Source organism: Sinohyriopsis cumingii, chromosome 4 (assembly GCF_028554795.1).
Source record: "Sinohyriopsis cumingii isolate HCF-2022 chromosome 4, ASM2855479v2, whole genome shotgun sequence".
NCBI lineage: Eukaryota > Metazoa > Mollusca > Bivalvia > Unionida > Unionidae > Sinohyriopsis > Sinohyriopsis cumingii.
This window is the reverse complement of record NC_142964.1, coordinates 86459348-86480769: the sequence shown is the minus strand read 5'-3', so window position 1 is coordinate 86480769 and position 21422 is coordinate 86459348. Positions and strand designations below refer to the sequence as shown.

The window sequence follows — 21422 nt, the reverse complement described above, 5'->3', positions numbered from 1 at the left end:
ATGGGTAGACAAAAGGTATCACAATATCCTAGATGCTGTTTGAAAATTGGGGAGGGGTATTATGAATGTCTAAGATTTCATCTCAAAATATAATGCATGATAAATTATAGAAAATATGGTTGACAAATTTTAACAAGACATTTATTGTGGTTAAGAACAAAATTTTAAATAAATGACAATGCAATGTTTTTGGCTACTTTCTTATACTCATTTGTTAAAACAAACCAAACACAACATTCAGGTTTTATTAAGAGTTGTTTTATTCAAAATGTTAGAAGTGATAATGATGATGATGATGGTGATAGTATTACTAGGCACACAAAAGTTGATGATCAATGTCCAAAAATATGTAGAGAAAATATAATAAAGAAACTACAGATATCACAAAATATGCTTTGTTATTTTATAATTCTAACATACCTGGGTTTGTTAAATGGCAACAGTAGAGATTTTGTTTTGTATATAATTCCTTATTTTATGAATATCATTTTCTTAAATAGACATTTCAACATTTTTAGATTCCCTTTAACACCACCCAATATGTTGGGTGTTATAGATAATTGTGGAAGAGTCCTAACTCCTAGTTCACACAGTCTATATTAATAGTTATAAATACAAACTCTCTCAAACATACACTGACACACTTGTGAGACACAAATAAAAATGTGTGCAAATGCTCATCAACAAAAATCGGTGTTACTCAGTCTTGAAACTATTATGTAAAAATACAGAACAAAATGGCAGATACAATGTTTTGCTGTACTATTCTACAGGTTGTTGAAGTTAAAAGAAAGTGTCCACTTTTTCTCAAACATGTACATAAGATTAATGTCAAACCTTAGACACTGACAGATCTAAGAACGTTGTCATAATTGTTGAATTATACTCACTCCCGCACCATCAATACAATTTTGAAAACAGACCAAAGTTATCTTCCATGGTAGAGAGTAGTAAATCAACTACATACATGAGCATGGCTTAAAGCAAATAGTGGAACCATAACCTGAGCTATTTCATTTCTCAGACTAAGCCAGCATAATTATTGTTATGAAAGTTCATACACAAATTCTAATACACTCCAATACCTCTATATAAGACAGTGTATAAGGTACAGGTTATGTGTGGCAGGTATTACTTTTATTAAATTTGCTTTTATCCTGGAGACTGCAACTTTATCTCAAGCATTTTTCCAAGTTTTCCATCATCTTTGGGTCAATTTCTGATGAGAGAAAGAAAAAAGCTCTTTTAAATTATGTATTTATCTTTATGAGTTATCATGCTAAGATAAGTAACAGAAAAAGATATTTGTTTTTCTGCATCATAACATATAAATAACATGTAACAGTGAGGAAAACATAAATATATACATACTATTTTTTAAATGAGTTAAAATCCAACATATACTGGTATAACATTTGCTTGAGAAGAATAATCATTTTGCATCCAGACACACTGCAATACATACCAACTCTTCGCACATCTCATTCCAATTTTAGCATCCAGACACACTGCAATACATACCAACTCTTCGCACATCTCGTTCCAATTTTAGCATCCAGACACACTGCAATACATACCAACTCTTTGCACATCTCATTCCAATTTTAGCATCCAGACACACTGTAATACATACCAACTCTTCGCACATCTCGTTCCAATTTTAGCATCCAGACACACTGCAATACATACCAACTCTTCGCACATCTCGTTCCAATTTTAGCATCCAGACACACTGCAATACATACCAACTCTTCGCACATCTCATTCCAATTTTAGCATCCAGACACACTGCAATACATACCAACTCTTCGCACATCTCGTTCCAATTTTAGCATCCAGACACACTGCAATACATACCAACTCTTCGCACATCTCGTTCCAATTTTAGCATCCAGACACACTGCAATACATACCAACTCTTCGCACATCTCATTCCAATTTTAGCATCCAGACACACTGCAATACATACCAACTCTTCGCACATCTCATTCCAATTTTAGCATCCAGACACACTGCAATACATACCAACTCTTCGCACATCTCATTCCAATTTTAGCATCCAGACACACTGCAATACATACCAACTCTTCGCACATCTCGTTCCAATTTTAGCATCCAGACACACTGCAATACATACCAACTCTTCGCACATCTCGTTCCAATTTTTGCATCCAGACACACTGCAATACATACCAACTCTTCGCACATCTCGTTCCAATTTTAGCATCCAGACACACTGCAATACATACCAACTCTTCGCACATCTCGTTCCAATTTTAGCATCCAGACACACTGCAATACATACCAACTCTTCGCACATCTCGTTCCAATTTTAGCATCCAGACACACTGCAATACATACCAACTCTTCGCACATCTCGTTCCAATTTTAGCATCCAGACACACTGCAATACATACCAACTCTTCGCACATCTCATTCCAATTTTAGCATCCAGACACACTGCAATACATACCAACTCTTTGCACATCTCATTCCAATTTTAGCATCCAGACACACTGCAATACATACCAACTCTTCGCACATCTCGTTCCAATTTTAGCATCCAGACACACTGCAATACATACCAACTCTTCGCACATCTTGTTCCAATTTTAGCATCCAGACACACTGCAATACATACCAACTCTTCGCACATCTCGTTCCAATTTTAGCATCCAGACACACTGCAATACATACCAACTCTTCGCACATCTCGTTCCAATTTTAGCTCATTGTTCCTCTGTTTCATGGTTTTGAAGATAACCCTCTCCCTGCAAAACATGAAACTGATGTTTACTCTATAGCACAAACATGACGTTATTAAAGCAATTCAATTTTCTCATCTATAAAAATTAAGAAATTGCAAACTGTCAGGCAAACAAATGGATCATTTACAAAATAAAACTGAGGTTAAATAATGTCATCACATTATTTTCACACTTGCAGCATGTAATGGACACTTGCATATGATCCTTTATGACAGGTAATCAGTAAGAATGCATAAAATATTAAAAGTATTTGAATAGTCAGTAAGAAAGGTAAATAAATACTGATTAGGTCTGACAGATGAGGATTGAAAAGTCACAGGTTCTTCTTTCTTAAACAGCTTTTGTCCCTTGTTTGTCAGATATATACTCACGTCAGTGAATTATGTTTAATAACACATGATCCTCTTTTTTGACGGTACATATTTTCCAGCTTTTCGTTGATATCCTTAGCATAATTCCTCCATTGGCCTTTCTCATCCTGCCACTGCCAGACAAAACAGCCTTCTGAAGAAAAGAAACAGAATTATTGACTTTAGTGTAAAGTGTTGTCATGATTTCTATTTACATTAAGCTATGAAAATTGTTCTGTATGTAGCATAAAAGGAATTTTCAGTTACATGCCAAAGGTTATAGTTACACATATATATGTTACACTAATGCTAAAAATGTCTTCTGTTTCAATACCACCTAGCAGCACTTAGTATCTGCACCAAACTTATCCAGTATTTTGCTAGACTTGGACTTTCACAGGAAAATATCAACAAGTGCTGGTATAAAATGAATTTCCAGGAATTTAATACTAAAACTATTTCTTCTTTTTAACTGTTAAGCATTGTAACCATCTTCAATTATTCTTGAGTGCTGAGATTTTTAATCTTTTTTCATTTAAGACCAAGCAAATCAGGAGATGAATGTGTGTGTAAAGTTTCATGGCAATCTTCCAAGTAGTTAGGGAGTAGCTATAACAGATCTAATGAATGGATGAAATATGGACAAGAGATCATCCCATAAGCTCTCCTGGTCTATGACCAATACAGCTAAAAATAATAGACTCGTGTAGCATTCCCAGTCTTAGTCCTAGACCAATCCACAAGATTAAGTTTTGTAATATCATGCCATAATTGAATTTACCTGTCCCCTCCTCAAATGAACTTTCCTCTGATTCAGTGTCCATGGGTGATTCTATGTTGTTCTCTGTTCTGACCAAATCCAATGAGGTGGTAACTTGCTCTTCAACAGTTTTGACATGCACCACTTTTGGTATGGGGCTATTATCAGGTTGTTGTCTTGTTGGTGTCAGTGGTGTCTGCAAAGATTCATGCTGGTTTGGTTCCGGTAATGTGGATACACTCGTAATTTCTTCAGGTTCTGACAGATCCATCACCTGACTTTCATAACCTGGACCATCTGTTGGCCTGAATGTCCTGTCCTCTATTTGACTTTCATCTTCTGACTCTGAATCATCTGTCATTTGACCTTGACCTTCAAAGCCAAAGAAATCCATTGGTTGCTGCACTCCAACCTCACTCTGCACAAGCTGATATAAAAAAAACACATTGTCAGTCATCTCGACACTTTATCTGGAGGACATTGTGATACCCTCCATTGGTACATAACCAGATCTCCTCCCAAACTACTCTGTGGAAAACTTGGTATACAGGTCACCCATATAGCGACCATTTGCATGACTAAATCATTGTTAGTTTTGGGCACCTCCTTTGTGGTCCCTGGGTAGGGATCATGGTCAAATCATTAAAGTTAAAATTATGGTGAAATATTTAAATATTTTGTTTACCCAGTTTTGTACATACATGGGATTTGCCATGGAACTACCTCTTGTACTGTATATTAATATCACAGAAATAAACATATACAAATAAATGATCACTCCATAGCTTGGGTATTAACAAATCTACTCTGAAAAAATATTATTACCCTGTACCAACCTTTGAAATAACATACCTTTGGTGTGATAAACAATAAATAAAGTTTTAATTCATGCACAAAATACAAACATCACAATCTCTGAATCAAGTGTGCCTCATATATGTTGGCAATTTATTTTTACTTTAAGGTACGCTCTCTCAATCACTATAAATCCTCCCTTGTCATTGGTGAATCTTTTATTTCAAAGACTACAGTTTCTTTCTAATAAAAAAACTGACATTAACAATTTTCTTTCCTGTTGCTTGCTTTCCTTGAACTGCATAAGAACAGTATGTTGGCTCACTCTCACTCTCTCTTTTCTGTCCTCCAAAGAACATGCAAGTTTCTCATCATCACAAATTACTAACGTTAGCTGAACTATCCACTTCTTGTGTTGGTTGCAAACGTCCAATAACATGTCCAGTTCCAGGAAAAAGTGTGCGCTGCGGATCATCGGGACAGCCACACATCAAGCATTCCCTTGATATGATCCTATTGTTTCTAAATGTGCATGTGGGGCACAACCAATCCCAACTCTAAAAATATTTTAAAGTCTTGAATGAAAGGGATTTCCTTTGATAAATCAAGAAATGTGGACCTTCAATTCTGACTCATGTACAGTCAAACCTGTCCTAATGGTACATGAGTTCAGCGGTCACCTGGTCACAACAGCCATTCTAATTTCTTCCCAGAAAATTTTCTTCTTAAATGTCATGTAATCAGTGGTCACTTGTCTTTTGCAGTCAGAAGCAATGTATTTCTTAACAAAGCAGTGGTCTCACCCTGTCTTCTGCAGCCAATGGAGCATATCAGCAGTAACCATTACAAGAATGCAAATTAAATTTCTTTTGTTTGATGAGCAAGGCATGTTTTATATATATATATATATATATATATATATATATATATATATATATATATATATATATATATATATATATATATATATATATATATATATATGACATGAATCAATAGCCACATTACACCATCTAGCCTAATAAAAAGTTAGTCCTGTGTTCCCCAATCATAGTTAAATTTGGATGTGAATCAAAGGAACTGCTAAAAATTGATCAAACTTTGATGCATGACAATGATAGAAGAATCAGTGATGATGTAATGTACATGACGGAGTGAGGGAGGATAGTAATCTTTTGTTGAACTTTTTATACTATTATTTTATTATTTTGTTTTTGCTAAATAGTTACACTAAATACATGTATCTTGACATATTACTACTACAACTACTAAGGATACTACTACTACTAATAATGCATTTGTCATGAACCAAGTTTGAGAGCTGAACCTGCCTTGAAAGGTCACCTGCCTACAAAGGCCTCTTTGGCCTTTTCCCATGGATGGCCACTTTAGACAGGTTTGACTGTATTGCTTAAAATCTGATTACTATATAGGTACAAGCAAAAGATATGTACTAATAAAATCTGATTACTAAATCTTTTTACAGAGAAGTCTGCTACTTAACCTTGATATTCTGACAGACTGAGGGGGCCCCGAGTGGCCGAGTGGTCTAAAGCGCTCTTTGTTATGGATCATTGCCATCTCACCTCTGTCTGCATGGGTTCGAGTCTCGGATTCAGCCAATGTGGGTATGTGAGAAAGCTTCTCGTGGGTCGGTGGTTCTTTCGGGGGTTTTCCCGGGTTCTTCCTCCACCATTAATACTGGCCACCATGTATAGCCTATTGTGTGCTGAAAAATGGTGTTAAACCCTACAACAACAACTGACAGACTGATAAACTGAAGAAAAATGTGCAACTAATCTTCCTTCCCATTTTGTACACCACTGACAAAACAAATATTAACATCAAATCACATTTACTGTATTGTTAAGTAAATGTTAGCAAGAAATCATCCAAAAATTATGAAACAAGTAATGAGCACTTTCATAAATCCTTTAAAAAGAAAATTGAATATGAACCAGATGTTACATGTAGAATTGTCTCAAACACGTGTTCATAAGTTTTTCATTCATAATTCTTTGTAAATTGATGAAGGTCAGAAGCAACAAGGAGCAGCATGTAACAATGCAGTATATAACACAATCGCATTTTCTTAACATGTATAATCTAAATGAAAATTATGGAAAACATTTGTATTATTCTTTCCTGCCTACTCACTCATTCAACATTCAATCTATTACAATTCTAAAGTTGTACATTCATACATGTTAATTATGACCAGATTCAACCACAGATAATAAGAAAATAAGAAAACCACAGTAATAGCAGGTTGGTAACCCGATTTATTATATAAATTCTTGTTAAATAGAAAATGAACTGCTAAGCAGCCATTTAAGAAAATACATATTCTGAATAAAGAGTGGGATTAAAATTTTATTTCTAAATTTTGTCAGCATATGGATTCCAATGATAACTGCAGCATATTTAAAAATGCATGCTCTCTAATTATCAATGCCTGTTTTCAAGTCAGTGATACAAATTATGGGTAACACCGATAAAAAATTATGGTACATAATTTCTCTTTCTCTCAATCTGTCACTTGTATATAATAAAAACACTTTATTACAAAGAAAGATGCATGTTTTCTTTCAGAAGTTAATGTTTCTTTTTAAAGTGATAATATTAGATGTGACTCAGATCATTAGAACTTGCTGTTACATTTAAATGCTTGGTCCCTAAATGGGAAAATAAAACAAATATTATATACTGCTATAAACCAGTTTTATGCAATAATATCAGAACTTAACAGCTATGCACTTCTGTGTCTAAATTCATTTTTCACAAGCTAATATCTTTAGTTTTAAGTTTTTGCTTCTGTGACAACAAGCAACATTTTTATTCAACAGTGTTTGCTTCTGTGACAACAAGCAACATTTTTATTCAACATTTTTGCTTCTGTGACAACATTTTCTTTCAACAGTGTTTGTTCTGAAACATCAAAGCGTGACACTGACCAGTTGCTGCTAGGAGCTGTCTGAAGGTAAATCATTTTAGACTTCTACTCTATTCACATTTTATACTATGGAGTGGGTGTGTAGGCTGGGAGTGAGACAGAGGAGATGGGATACTGCTTGAAGCATGGAGTGGGTGTGTAGGCTGGGAGAGAGAGAGAGGATGAGATATAGCTTGAAGCACTGAGTGGGTGTGTAGGCTGCGAGTGAGACAGAGGGGATGGGATATAGCTTGAAGCATGGAGTGGGTGTGTAGGCTGGGACAGAGGCACAGGGGATGAAGCAAATACTCTCAATTATATTTAGTTTTTCATATCAACCATAATACAAGATAATATTAGAAGTTGATATTAAATGAATTTCTAAGTCCAAATTTGTTTTTCACAAACAAACATCTTTTTAGCTTAAAGTTGTGTGGTTCTATGATATTTTCATTCATTAGTTAATGTGCATTATGAAACAGTGAAGTGTGACATTGAATAGTAGTTGGTAGAAACTCTGCTGACTGTTGATGACTGGAGGTTAGAAGCTACAGTAACAGGAGTAGTGACTGACCTCAAAGAAAGAATGTCATTCTTCAGCCAGTGCCTTCTGATGCATGTAGATATGCAAAAGAATGGATAACAGAAAGTAACTTTTCACTGAAATCACTTTGTTCATTATATGAATAACTACTGATCGAGCATGAGAGTCAATCCAGTATATACGTTTCCATGCATATGAACAAATTTTCCAAGGATTGCAAGCAAAAAGCTAAAGAGTTAAGGTTCAGAAAAAACTTTTTCTGGCATAACTCGTTATCTGTTTCATTATAACATACAATGTCACATTAGAAAAAAAAAACTTTTGAAAGAGTTATTACACAGGTCATAATGTTCCACTGTTCATGATCATACATGTATAATATGTTGTTGTTGTTGTTGGGTTTAACGCCATTTTTCAGGACAAGATAGGCTATACATGGTGGCTAGTATTAATGGTGGTGGAAGAACCCAGGAAAACTCCGGAAAGAACCATCGACCCCCGAGAAGCTGCTGGCAAGTTTTCTCACATACCCACATAGGCCGAACCCGAGACTCGAACCCACGCAGACAGAGGTGAGATGGCAGTGATCTGTAACAGTTAGCGCTTTAGACCACTCAGCCACTTGGGGCCCCCTGTACAATATTGATAGTACTGCATTTGAAATCTCTTTTTGAGTTTTATTTCTATTACTGCTTTCAATGTCAATGTAGGTCTTGGATAAAGTATGGAAATAAGAACATCAAAGTTAACACTTGATGCTGAACAGTATCCACTTCTGTATATGCTTACACGTACACACACATGAACTCAATCAACTACGATGTACATTGTAGTCGATCAATGTTTCTGATATCTGCTCTGTCATATATCCAATAAAGTTGAAACCTCGTATTTTGTCTATCTTACACACCTTCATCTTATGTATCCCCAGCTAGGCCTCTAAAAAATACCACAAGAAATGTTACCACTGTATACAGTTTGCACAGCTAAAGCTATGAAATTGACATCTGCCATGGTCAGGTTTATGGCATCAGGTTTCTACCATCTGTTTGTTTAGTTTGTTGACTTGCTGAGTGAATAATATGACAGAATTAGAGGGGGGTGCCATGACACCCACTACAGCTGCAATAAAATCTGTCATGGACTTGCACTAGATTGAGTGGATTTTCACTAGCCTTGGACATCCACTCCTCATAGTGGACACTTAATCCCTTGCCTCTCTTTGTCTCCATCCACTGGAGTAAGTAATCCATGATGCATGATTTATTTAGTACAGAGATATTGTAACTTTTCTGTATTCTTCCCTAACACAAAACTGGGTTTTTTTGCTTCTCTGATAAAGAACACTTGCAAAATAGAAATAAACTTCAAATCAGATTTTTTTCAGTGTCATGTGCAGATATGCTGTCTTTTTCTATCGATTATCAAATGTGTAATTTTCTGATGGAAACTTCATATACTTTCTTTGGTACCAAGTGCAAGGCTGAAGATGAGCCTGACTATTGTGAGATTAACAAACACAAAGTAGATATTAGATCAAATTCTGATAAAGAAAACTGAAGAACAAAGAAACTGAGAGGTTCATATAATTAATTATGGAACTTACATAATGAATAAACATTAGCGATCTGAGACATTTTTATATTTATGATTTATTGCAAAAGAAAAAAGTCTCATTACTGAAACACATCGTTTTAGTGCTGGAACTTTAACCTGGCCTCCATCTTTCAAAATTCTAGTGAGAATCCTGAGCACTAACTTATTACCAAATTCAAGGTTTGCTAAAGCCTTCTGCATTCATGCAAAACATAATATCTTACCCCAGCTGAAACACCTCGTTCCTCAAAACACATTTCACAGGTGGGAAAAGAGGGAGAGTTCATATATGTACATCTTTGGCAGCTCCAACTGGCTTCCTGCAAAATACAATATAATTTGTTACCGTACTTACCCATCTCTAGGTGTAGAAAATACTATACAGTTTGTAACCATGCTTACCTGTCTTTATGTGTACAAAATGGGAAGAGCATGGACAGAGATCTGCAGCTGAATAATGTAATGGCTGATTAGGATCTGTCTGCTTGAATCATAAACAAAAATTCATCTTAGATCCAGATTTGCCAGCATATAATGTAATTATAGATCTGGGTCAATTTAGTTTTAAAGACAGCTGCACATTTTCTGCAGAAACTTTAAAATAAAATCACTTTATGGGTAGGGCTCAAGCTAGGTCAGAATTTTACAGAAAATAATCACTTCTCCATGGGTCAAGAGGGAGAAGTTCTTGGAGGGAGAAGGCAGAACTCACAAGGTGACATGATTTGGGTTGAACAAGGGTTGGGAAATAATTTCTTGTATTAATATGTATTTCAACAATAGATGGATGCCTGGCTGGATACATCAATTAAAAATTAATTCTGTAATGTCGGTGTGTGACATATGATTAGTTAGTTGTCAATGTATTTTATTTGTGTCACTCAAAATATTGATCCAATTTTTAATAAATCCATATAATTATGGTTATTAAAGAAGGAAGGAAACAAGAGTCCCTCAAAGGGAATGATGCTCTACTAGAAAAAGAATTTCCAGGAATTCAAGATGAGACCATTTCTTCCTTTTATCTGAAACCGTCTCTGATATTCTTCAGCAATAACAAGATTTTCAAATTAGCTGCTGTGGTGGACATAATGGATGTCAGACTGGCATCAGTTTCATTAAGAACCAGCAAGCCATCATAAGAAATCTTCTGGTGAAACCCCATGATGACATCACATCCTATTTTACAGAAGTAATGATAACAAAATTTTCAAGAAGGCTGCTATGGTGGCCATATTGTATATTAGACTGGCATCATTTCCATTTAGGACTAACTAGGTATTATCAGAAATCTTTTGATGAAAGCAAAATATCAATATGACCAGCCATCCAAGTAGCTACAACATTTTCAAGATGGCCACTGTGGTGGCCATACTGGAAGTCAGACTGGCAAAATTTTCAATTGCAACCAACTAGACACCATAAGAAATCTTGCAGTAAAACACCATGCTCATATGACCATTCATTCAGGAGAAATGGTGATAACAAGGTTTTCCAGAAGGCCACTGAGGTGCTATATTGGAAGTTTAGACAGCATAATTTTTATTTAGGACCAACTAGACATGGTACAAAGTTATTTAGCAAAGTTCCATGTTGATATGACCATCCATTCTGGAGGAGTAGCAATAAGATTTTAATGATAGCCACTGGTGTGGCCTACTGGATGTGCAAGCAACATCATTTTCATTTAGGACCAACTAAACATCATGAGCAGTCTTCTGGTGAAAACCCTACATCAATATTACTTTTCATTTACAAGGAGTAGTGCTAAGATTTTTAAGACAGCTGTTGTGGTGCCATATTGGACATCAGACCAGTACCATTTTCATTTAGGACCAATTAAATAAGTTGTCTTATGGTGAAATTTTGTGTCAATATTAGTTTCTGTTCAGGAGTAGCTATTACAACATCTTTAAGATGACTGCTGTGGTACCCATATTGGATGTCAAAATCTGTACTATTTTCATTTAGGCTTAAACTATACATCATAAGCAGTCTTTTAGTGATGATGTGATCATCAGTTCAGGAGGAGTAATGATAACAAGATTTTCAAGATAACCACTGTGGTGGCTCTCTTGGTTCATGATCAGAAGAGCTAAAAATGAAAGAATGAACATATACACAAGTAAAAGAGTAACATTTATGGAGAATTTTAATAATTTATCCACCACATTTTTATTGGTAATGATGGTGGTTTTCTTTTCTTATTTTCTAATTCTATAAACATGTCCACCATAAATATTTATGAAAGACCTAATAAAGATATGAATACCAATAAAATGTGTTTAAAAAAATATTTTAAAAAATGACATCACGAATGATGACCATGATTAATCCTACTTGAAGTGTGTTGTGTCCATGGAAATAGTCATTGTTTTTACCAACACTTTTATTCCAAGATCTGCATAGTCATGTGACTAAAAAAAACATTGCAAATGGTGAGAACCAGATTAGATTTCATCAATGCATCAGGTCTGTCTCATTTGTCAATGAAAAAGACATAACAAAATGTTATAATGTCAATTTCTGAGAAGATAAAGCATCTTCTGATTTCATGAGGGTAGGAATACATTTGCCAGGCCTTTTATAAAGCAGCTATCCAATGCCTACACCAAAAATGGTTTCAGGAAATTCCAAATTTTCAAGAAACAACATTCTCTGACCACACATCATAGACAAATTTCAAACAGCCAATTGGAGACAAAAGGACATCAGAATTAGCCCCCAGCTGCAAATGGCTGGTGCTATTTTTTTTGCAGGCAGAATCACATAATTGACTAAAAGATTTATTTTTTGAGAATTATTTCAAGACCTTGCCAGTAACCAAGATGTAAGGATTTATAAACAAACATTGAGCAAAACAAACCCAAATGGCTTACAAAGCCATGGCAATGGTCATTGACTTTGAAACCACAGTGGAATCTACTTATAGCACACTAAGCTGGGACTAACTGCATGATGTACCATTCTGTATTAAACAAAGAAACAGTAAGCACTAAATAGTGAATTTAAAAGCTGTAAATATGCATATATCAATGTGCAATTTTTCCCAGCAAGTCTTATGGGATGCTGTCAGATGGTGCATGCATACTGTTCTCTTGGCAACACATTGTACACTGTATAAAAAGACATGTATGTTCAGATGTGATTCAATGGTAGTACACTATCAGGGAAAGGATCAAAAGTACATCACCATGACTTACATTTGTTAGAAAATAGTACTCTGGATATAAATGAGCCATCAAGTTTCATCACTGTGCATACAACATTTTCTGAGAAAAGAAGCTAACTATTTCTTACCTCAGAAGCACCAGGGCCAAAGTCTGAAGAATAAACCCATCTCTCCTCACTTCTGTATGGTGTATGCGTCTCTGAAGAACTGTCATTCACAGGGCTTGAACTACTAGAAGAACTTCCAGCTGACATTCTAGCTGGGTTATTATCCATTTGCCTAATAGGTGTCTCTCTATTATCACTTCCATCCTGTAATAATTGTACCGCACTGATATGCACAACAGATTGTTTTCCACTAACACTGGAATTCTGAGATGCTCCCTGACTCCCTGACCTCTGACCAATAGGTTGTGACCCAATGCCTGATGAATTCAAAGATGGTTTACTCCCAAAATAACTGGGTGCAGTTGGTCTTTGGCTCGATGCAGGCTGTGCTCCACTGTCAATGAAATTCTGAGATGCCCTTTGTCTTGTGGATCTCTGAACACTACATTGTAATTCAGTGGTTTGTGAATCAACAGAAGAGGTACTATCCCCACCTTGATGAAGACTAGTGGCTGGGCACTGACTTGATGCAGATGGTACTCTATCAACATTAAACTTCTGGGATGCCTTCTTACTTCTTGATCTCTGGCCCTGAGATTGTGACCAGCTGACCTGTTCATGTGAGGTCCGAGCACTTGCCCTAGCTGAATCTACCAATGTCCCTGATTCACTAATAACACTAGAATTATTACGTGAACTTTCTGAACCATCTGTGGTTTGTGAACCCAGATCTACTGACTTCTTATCCTTGGGGTGTAACTTCATTTGCCTAACTGGACGTGTCCCAGTAGTCTCAGATGAACCAGCTGGTGACCTTGACTTACCACCACTAGCATTACTCCAAGAAGACTTATCTCCCATTTGTAAACTCTCATCTGTTAATCTCTGACTCTTAGGGTGCAATCTACTAACTTTCTTGCCAAGAGATGGAGCACTGGTTCTGACTAAATCCTCAGGTGTTTCTAAAATATCATCACTGGAAGTATCATGTGAAGCATCTACACTGTCTCGGTTTCCATGATCTTGAACTTTGTACCTCTGACCTTGACGGTAAGACTTACTGACTTCAACATTCTGTTGTGGAGTTAAGTCCCCTGCTGATTGCTGCATACCTCTGTCTGAATTATTGTGTAAACTACTGAAGGCAACACTGTCTGAAGAATCCTTACCTACTGACCTCTGACCTGTAGGTCCCGATCTTGTATCCTTAGTATTCTGCAGTGGAGCAGTTGTTGTAACTGAACTGAGCACATTATGAGTTACTGACCTAGCCTGATGAACATTGTTATCACTGGATTCATTGCTTCTTTGAGTTCTTGAATGCTGGTCTTCTGTCTGTGAATTATTTGTATTTGACATGCCAGTGGTTTCTTTTCTCTCAAAGGATGATGTTAAGCCAGAGGGTTGTGACTCACTGGCCCAGTTCATATTTTCTAAATCAACTCTCATGAAATTTTGTGATGCAACATTATCACCAACTGCAGTTTGGTCTTGTAACCCTTTTGTTTTCTTTCCATGTGATAATTGCTCACCTGGAGTATTTTCATTAACAGTTGCAGTCTTCACAATAATGGAGCCAGTACAATCATGAGGTAAACCAAGGTTTTTTGAGGACATCTCCAAAGGTGCACTTGGGGATTCTTTGCCTTTACTAAGAAGATCACTCCAGCTTAGTGGTTTGTTTTTTACATGAAAATTTGAATGTTCTGCACCTGATGATGGTTCTACCATCTGACCTAAAGAGGCTGCAGAGTTCCCATCAGAGTTTCTTAGGGCTTCATCTAATGACCTATTTTGAGTTTCTATGGCAGCTTCATCGGACCTTAAAACTGATGCAGGTATTCCCTTCTGGAGAGAAGATGAACTGCTGCTCTCTTCAGCAGGACTATTCTCTGTTATTGGGGTATGTGAAAGTAACATGCTCCAACTGGGGGGTTTCTTTGCAACAGTTTGACTCTGAGAAACTAAAGGTACAGGTAATTCATGCTGGTTTTCTGATGCCTTGTCTTCACCTTGCTGTCTGTACATACCCATTGGTTGTATTGTGTGTTTTACTTCAGCTGATAACGGGATCAATAGCTTTCCTGGTTTAGAATCAATGTTAACAGAATTAGCTCCAACACTAGAATTCAGAAGTTGACTCCAACTTCTTGTATTTGCCTTACTGCCACTTAATAGATTTTCTGGAACGGAGATGTTCCCATCCATTTTTATGCGTGAAGCAGAAGCTGGAGAGGCTGGTTTTCCTGATGAAGAAGTGCTGTTGCTTTTTAGACCGCCTCCAGCATTTGAATTAAGCAGCTGACTCCAACTTCTTTCAAATGTCTCACATTCATTCAATGGGGGCTGTGCAAATGCAGTGGCATCAGTTTTCATATGTGATTTTGGTATAACTGAATTGCTGTTACTTTTATGTGCCAAGTTACTTCCAGAACTTGAATTCAGTAGCTGACTCCAAGTTCTTCCACTGGTGTCACTACCCTCTGTAGATGAAATGGTGTGTATTCCTTCAGCATGTGTTGATGAAATATGACTCACTGAGGACTGCTCAGAGGAGATAGTTGGGCTGACTGATGTCTGTGAGGATGATATAACAGGCTTAACAGGCAGAGGTTTTGAGATTAAGATGTCTGCATTGTGTGAAGAGGAAATGACTGAAGGAGGTCCTTGCATAGAAGGCTCTAATGGTTTACCTGGTTGAGAATTATTACTGTTCACTGGATTACTTCCAGCACCTGAATTCAGTAGATGAGCCCAACTTTTGGTCAATGTTACAGTATTACTCCTAGGAACTTGTGAATATAAAACAGCTGAAGGTTGAGTTGAAGCAACTGAAGTTGATATGGAAGTAACGGTTGAATTTACAATACTTTGTGGGGATAAGAAGGTTGAAGATGGTGCCTTAATAGAGGGTTCAGTATTTCCGTGAGTGAAAAGATCACTCGAACTCAATAGCTCATTTGGTTTGGAGGTGTCTTTTTTGGTCAGGTCAAGTCCTGAACCTGAATTCAGTAGCTGACTCCAGCTTTTTCTGAGTGGCTCACTATAATTTCTGGAAGTTGCCAAACCTGAGATGGCTGGACTGACTGCACCATTTACAGACGAAATAGATGAATTAAATGAACTTTGTGAAACAACTGGACTGCTATCAATATCTGCAGACAGGACAGTTGAATTGACTGAACTTTCAGCAATTGATACAGATGAATTCACAGAAACCTGTTTAACGGATGGAGTTGGTTTGACTGAATTTTGTGCCAGTGGTATGTTTGGGCCAACAGAACTTTGTGCAGACAGAATAGCTGGACTGATTGCACTGTTGACAGATGTTGATAAATTGGCTGAAGTTTCTCTTGATGATTCAGACACACTGATTGGCATCTGTGCTAACAATGATGTCTGCCTTGTTGAATTAGATTCATTGATTGGTTGTTGCCTGGTATTAGAATAATAATTTTCATCCCCTGGTTGACTGGTACTAAAATTATCATCAACACTTTGATTCTGCTGTGTAATTAGGGGTTGATTTGCCCTTCTCAACTGCATCCATTCCCTGTTTCTCTTTCTTCTTAGGTTATCAAGCCAATCTGCATTAATTTTCCCTCTATCCTCATCATCTGATGGAATCATGTCTGGATCTGTGAAATATTCCACCAAGAACCGTGGCAGACCATCTATCAGTTGTGGAGCTGGCTTACTTGCTGGCCGAGGAAGTATATTCAGAGGCCAGGGAGGAAAATCTTGACAGATGAAATACTCTGGCATGGGAGGATAGTCTTTTATCTCTCGCCGTAACTGAATAATCAAATCTCCTGCATATGGATCATCGTCATGGATACCATATGTAAAGTCCTGTACTAGTCTCTCTGAAAGATATAAAAAATACTCTCAAATAGCCATCGTTGACCCATCATTTTTTAAATAAAATGCAGCTCAAGTTCATATCTTGGCCCCTAAGTTTTACCAGCATTTTCAAAATTTCTCATTAATTTGAGATTTTCTGCAAATAATACTTTGTTAACACTGGTCAACAGTGAAATCATTACTGACTTGAAAAGGCCCTAATCTGTAGTATTTTGGTGTGCCGAACACGAATATAACCGTGAAAAATTTGTATTGGCTCTCGTTTTGAAGATATTCATATACCTCATTTTCTATGTTTCACTGTGTAAATTTCTCCAGTAGGACTGCAGCAACATCCGGAATAATGATGTAACATTGCATAATACCATCATGCTCACATCATCCACAGTTGATTGCATCATTTTCTGATGCAATGCAATACTAATGCCATGCGGCTGCTGAAGTAAGTTGACGTCAGCAGTGTACTATACATGTGTAGGCCTATTATACTAATGCCAGGCGGCTGCTGAAGCTGACGTAAGCAGTGTACTATATAAAGCCCAATCAGATAGGTTCAGCATTTAAAATATTTTAGACGTTGTGCGAGACAGTTCAAGCTACTGTTACATAAAACTTATTATTTTATCCATTTACGTACAATAAAGAACAGTAATGCCTCGAAAGTGTGTTAATACCGCGGACAATTTTTGCTATATTTGTGGGGAAGTGACATTTGCCAACCAGAAGAAAAGTATCAATTCTCAAGTGAAGAAGGCATATCATCTTTACTTCGGATGCAAGGTTGGTGACCAAGACAAGCCTTGGGCTCCGCATATATGCTGTGCTACATGTACAACACAGCTTTCACAGTGGTTGAATTGCAAAAGGTCATCAATGCCGTTTGCAGTCCCAATGGTGTGGAGAGAGCCAAGCAACCACCTAAATGACTGTTACTTCTGCTTGGTTCCTCCTCTTTCCGGCGGAATAACAAAGCGAAAGAAGTCGAGAATAGTCTACCCAAACATTCCGTCTGCATTGAGACCAGTTCCACATGGTGAGGGACTTCCTATTCCAGAACCTCCAGCAGAATATTCTCTTGATTCATCTGACGAAGACAAAGGTGAGTCGACCTGTTCTTCTCCTGGTCCATCAGCATGCAGTGATCCAGATTTTCACTGTGGTGCATCATCAACCCCACACAGAATAACACAGGAAGAACTAAATGACCTGATTCGTGATTTGGACTTATCAAAGAACAAGGCAGAATTGCTAGGATCAAGACTCCAACAATGGAATCTTCTAGAAGAAGATGTCACAATTACTGCATATCGAAAGCGCCACCAGCAATTGAAGCCTTTCTTCAGAAAGGAAAGTAATCTGATATTCTGTTCCGATATTGAGGGCCTCATGAATGCTTTAAAAATCACTCATGACCCACAAGAATGGAGACTATTTGTGGACTCTTCGAAACTGAGTCTCAAGGCTGTGCTTTTGCACAATGGAAACATTCTTCCATCTATTCCAGTAGCGTATGCTGTCCACATGAAAGAGACATACGATAACTTAAGGCAGCTACTGAATTCCATTGAGTATAACAAGTACAGCTGGCACCTCTGTGGTGATTTGAAGGTAGTTGCCCTTTTAATGGGACTGCAGCAAGGATATACAAAATACATGTGTTTCTTATGCGAGTGGGATAGCCGAGCAAGGGAAATGCACTACATGAGGAAGGAATGGACTCACAGGCAGAATGTAGCCATTGGAGAGAAGAATATCCAACACCCAGCTCTGGTTGAGGCTCAGAAAATCTTGCTACCACCCCTTCACATCAAACTAGGTTTGATGAAGAACTTCGTGAAAGCCATTGACCAGACTTTGCCAGCATTCCGATACCTGCATGAAAAATTCCCTCGACTCAGCGAAGCAAAGATTAAAGAGGGAGTTTTTGTGGGTCCTCAGATTCGAGAGCTTTTCAAAGATGACCGGTTCAACAACTTGCTGGAAGGTGACGCGAAACAAGCATGGAATGCTTTTTGCCTAGTTTCTACAAACTTCCTCGGAAATGTTAGGGCAGAAAACTATAAGGAACTAGTAGAAGACATGTTGATGAAGTATAAGAAACTTGGCTGCAATATGTCTCTAAAGATTCACTTCCTTCATTCCCATTTGGATTTCTTTCCTAGCAACTGTGGTATTGTTAGTGATGAACACGGCGAACGTTTTCATCAAGATATCGCAATAATGGAACAAAGATACCAGGGAAAATGGTCCACTACAATGCTGGCTGACTACTGCTGGACACTCCTCAGAGATGCTCCCGAACAGCTGTACAAGAGACAGGCGAAGAAATCTAAGATGTAGTCAATGACTTGATTTTTTATAGGTAGGCTATTACAGTTGACCTTTTACTATTGGAATGCATTTCGTTATGTAAACATTAATTTCTTGCAGATTACAAAAAAACTAGAGCCAATTTTGCAATTTGACTGTCATATTCGTGTTCAGCACATAAAAATTGATAAGAATTGACTAATTTTATTTCAGTAACATGACTTTTGTAAAAATTTGTTGTCCAGTGTAATATTAGAAATTTTGTCAAAAGATGAGATAATGTAAAAGATAATGAAACGAGGAAGAAAATGAACTTAGAATCCTTTTTTGTTTTAAAACATTTTACAATTTCTAAAACTTGAGAAGATTCCTTAAAAGTATTTTTTCAGCCCTCTTTACAAATAATTCAAGCTATAAGGACTTTAGTTCAATTCTTCAGGTAACATTTTTATCATTACAGACAACAAAATACAACATGTACATTTAATCTTGATTTGTTGATGTAAATAAAGTTGGTGTTGAACATCATCTGTCGTATAAAATCCGAGGAAAGCTGAGGGGGCTAAATTTGTACATGCATGAATATTAGTTCACTACAACCTCATCATAATGCCCATACTTCATGCTTCACTGACTTTGGTTAAATTTGTGTTTTACGTTTATTTCTCATGACTGAATCATCAAATTAGATGACTGAGTGCATCTCTTTTATACAACACCTTTACAACAAAAGGTCCCTGTGACAAATTTTACAGGCTTATGTAAGTGTTTGCTTTGAGCTCATGATCCAATAGCTTTTTGCAACCTAAGGATGATGGCAGAAGATAAGCTGTGAAGTGAACTTACCACTTTTGTCAGCAGGATGTTCTAATGCCAACAGGATGATGGCCTGACAGCTTATTGGGCTGACACATTTGGATGTAAAGTATAAATATCCTAAATCTGGTGTAACTCTTTTCGAAAGTAAAATAATGAAAAAGTGGAATGTAACTGCCAGCATGCCGCTTTCATGACGTCCTCCCAAAATGGTCCCAGATGCAGCAATGGCACTAATCTCATGGGCTTTGACTTTCATGAAAGATAGCTCTCTGTCAGTGATAGACTCTTTAAATAGTCCAAATAGTCTACCTTTCATTTTATCTTTGATTTAGATAGAAACATCAGGCTCTAACTGGGCAATACAGTCTACCTTGATCATCCCTAGCACAGATACAACTGAAACTGGGGATTTCAACAGGAATTGAAGCTACCAAAGGTAGCTGATTATTGGCCAGAAACCCTGTTTGGTAAAGAAGAGAGACTGAGTTATAGTTACCACTGAAAAGTAAACAACCCTTTTCTGCTGAGAAAGTGAAGATGTTACACTTTTCCTTGCTGACACTAGGAAAAGAAAGAAGGCTGTTTTAATGGTAAGGTTCTTAAAAGGTTCATAAGTGGTTAAAGCTAGAAACCAAAGAATACACTAGAAACTCCACAAGTGAGAGGAGCTCAAAAGACCTTATCAGATCTGAAAGATGTGGGTCCAATTATGTTAGTGAGAGCTGCTCTATAACCCATAGTGGTGAATAGTAATCCTTTGCTTCAATGAGAAAACTAAGAAATATGCAACTACAGTTTTGCTTTTCCTACTGCATCAATTACAGAAAATTCTCCTCTTGGCAACACAAATCTTGGAGATCAATTGTCTTCTTGTTTGAGCAATGCACTTGGCAATCTTGCCGGAAAAATGGTCCTAATGAATAGATTGTTTGATATGAACAAGGCATGAAGAAGGATGATTTGAGGAGTGTTGTGAATGAGAGACATTGCTTGCTGTGACCTTAGATTACTTCTCAGTGGTAATTTTCTTTGTGATGTTCAACTAACAGATCAAGGAGACTGCTAAACTATGACCATATGGGCTACACATGGGAACTATCAGGACGAGCTTTAGAACCCGAGAGATTATTCTGAAAGGTAGGAAGGCACAGGCATACAGTTGATCCTGCTGCTGACTGATGGCATACATCACTCATGCCATCTGGCCTGGCACTAAAGTGATGTAATGAGGCATCTTGTTGTTCAGCTTCATTGTGAAGAGTGTAGCACTGGCATTCCCACAGATGAAAGAGTGCCTCTGCTACCACCTGGGGTGCAGACAATTCCAAGAGGACAGCTTGTCCTTGTCTGGACAAGATGTCTGCCAAAACATTTCTCCTGCCTGAAATATAGTGGACTCAGAGAG

The 21422-nt window shown here is 37.2% G+C and overlaps 1 protein-coding gene across 3 annotated transcripts in view; it reads right to left on the bottom strand.

The window, feature by feature from the left end:
* Nucleotides 1–236: 236 nt before the first annotated feature.
* LOC149801596 (uncharacterized) overlaps nt 237–21422 on the bottom strand; it is an 85101-nt gene continuing 63915 nt past the window's right edge. For 2 of the 3 annotated variants that reach the window (XM_089955850.1, XM_089955849.1), the window contains exons 15-21: nt 13046–16890; nt 9970–10065; nt 5063–5230; nt 3900–4305; nt 3140–3272; nt 2698–2771; nt 237–1219 (exon numbers count right to left, since the gene is read on the bottom strand). In XM_089955850.1, coding sequence (XP_089811976.1) covers nt 1173–1219; nt 2698–2771; nt 3140–3272; nt 3900–4305; nt 5063–5230; nt 9970–10065; nt 13046–16890 — 4769 coding nt within the window. In that variant the 3' untranslated portion in view covers nt 237–1172. The remainder of the gene's footprint in view (nt 1220–2697; nt 2772–3139; nt 3273–3899; nt 4306–5062; nt 5231–9969; nt 10066–13045; nt 16891–21422) is intronic. The other variant, XM_089955851.1, reaches the window with a different exon arrangement.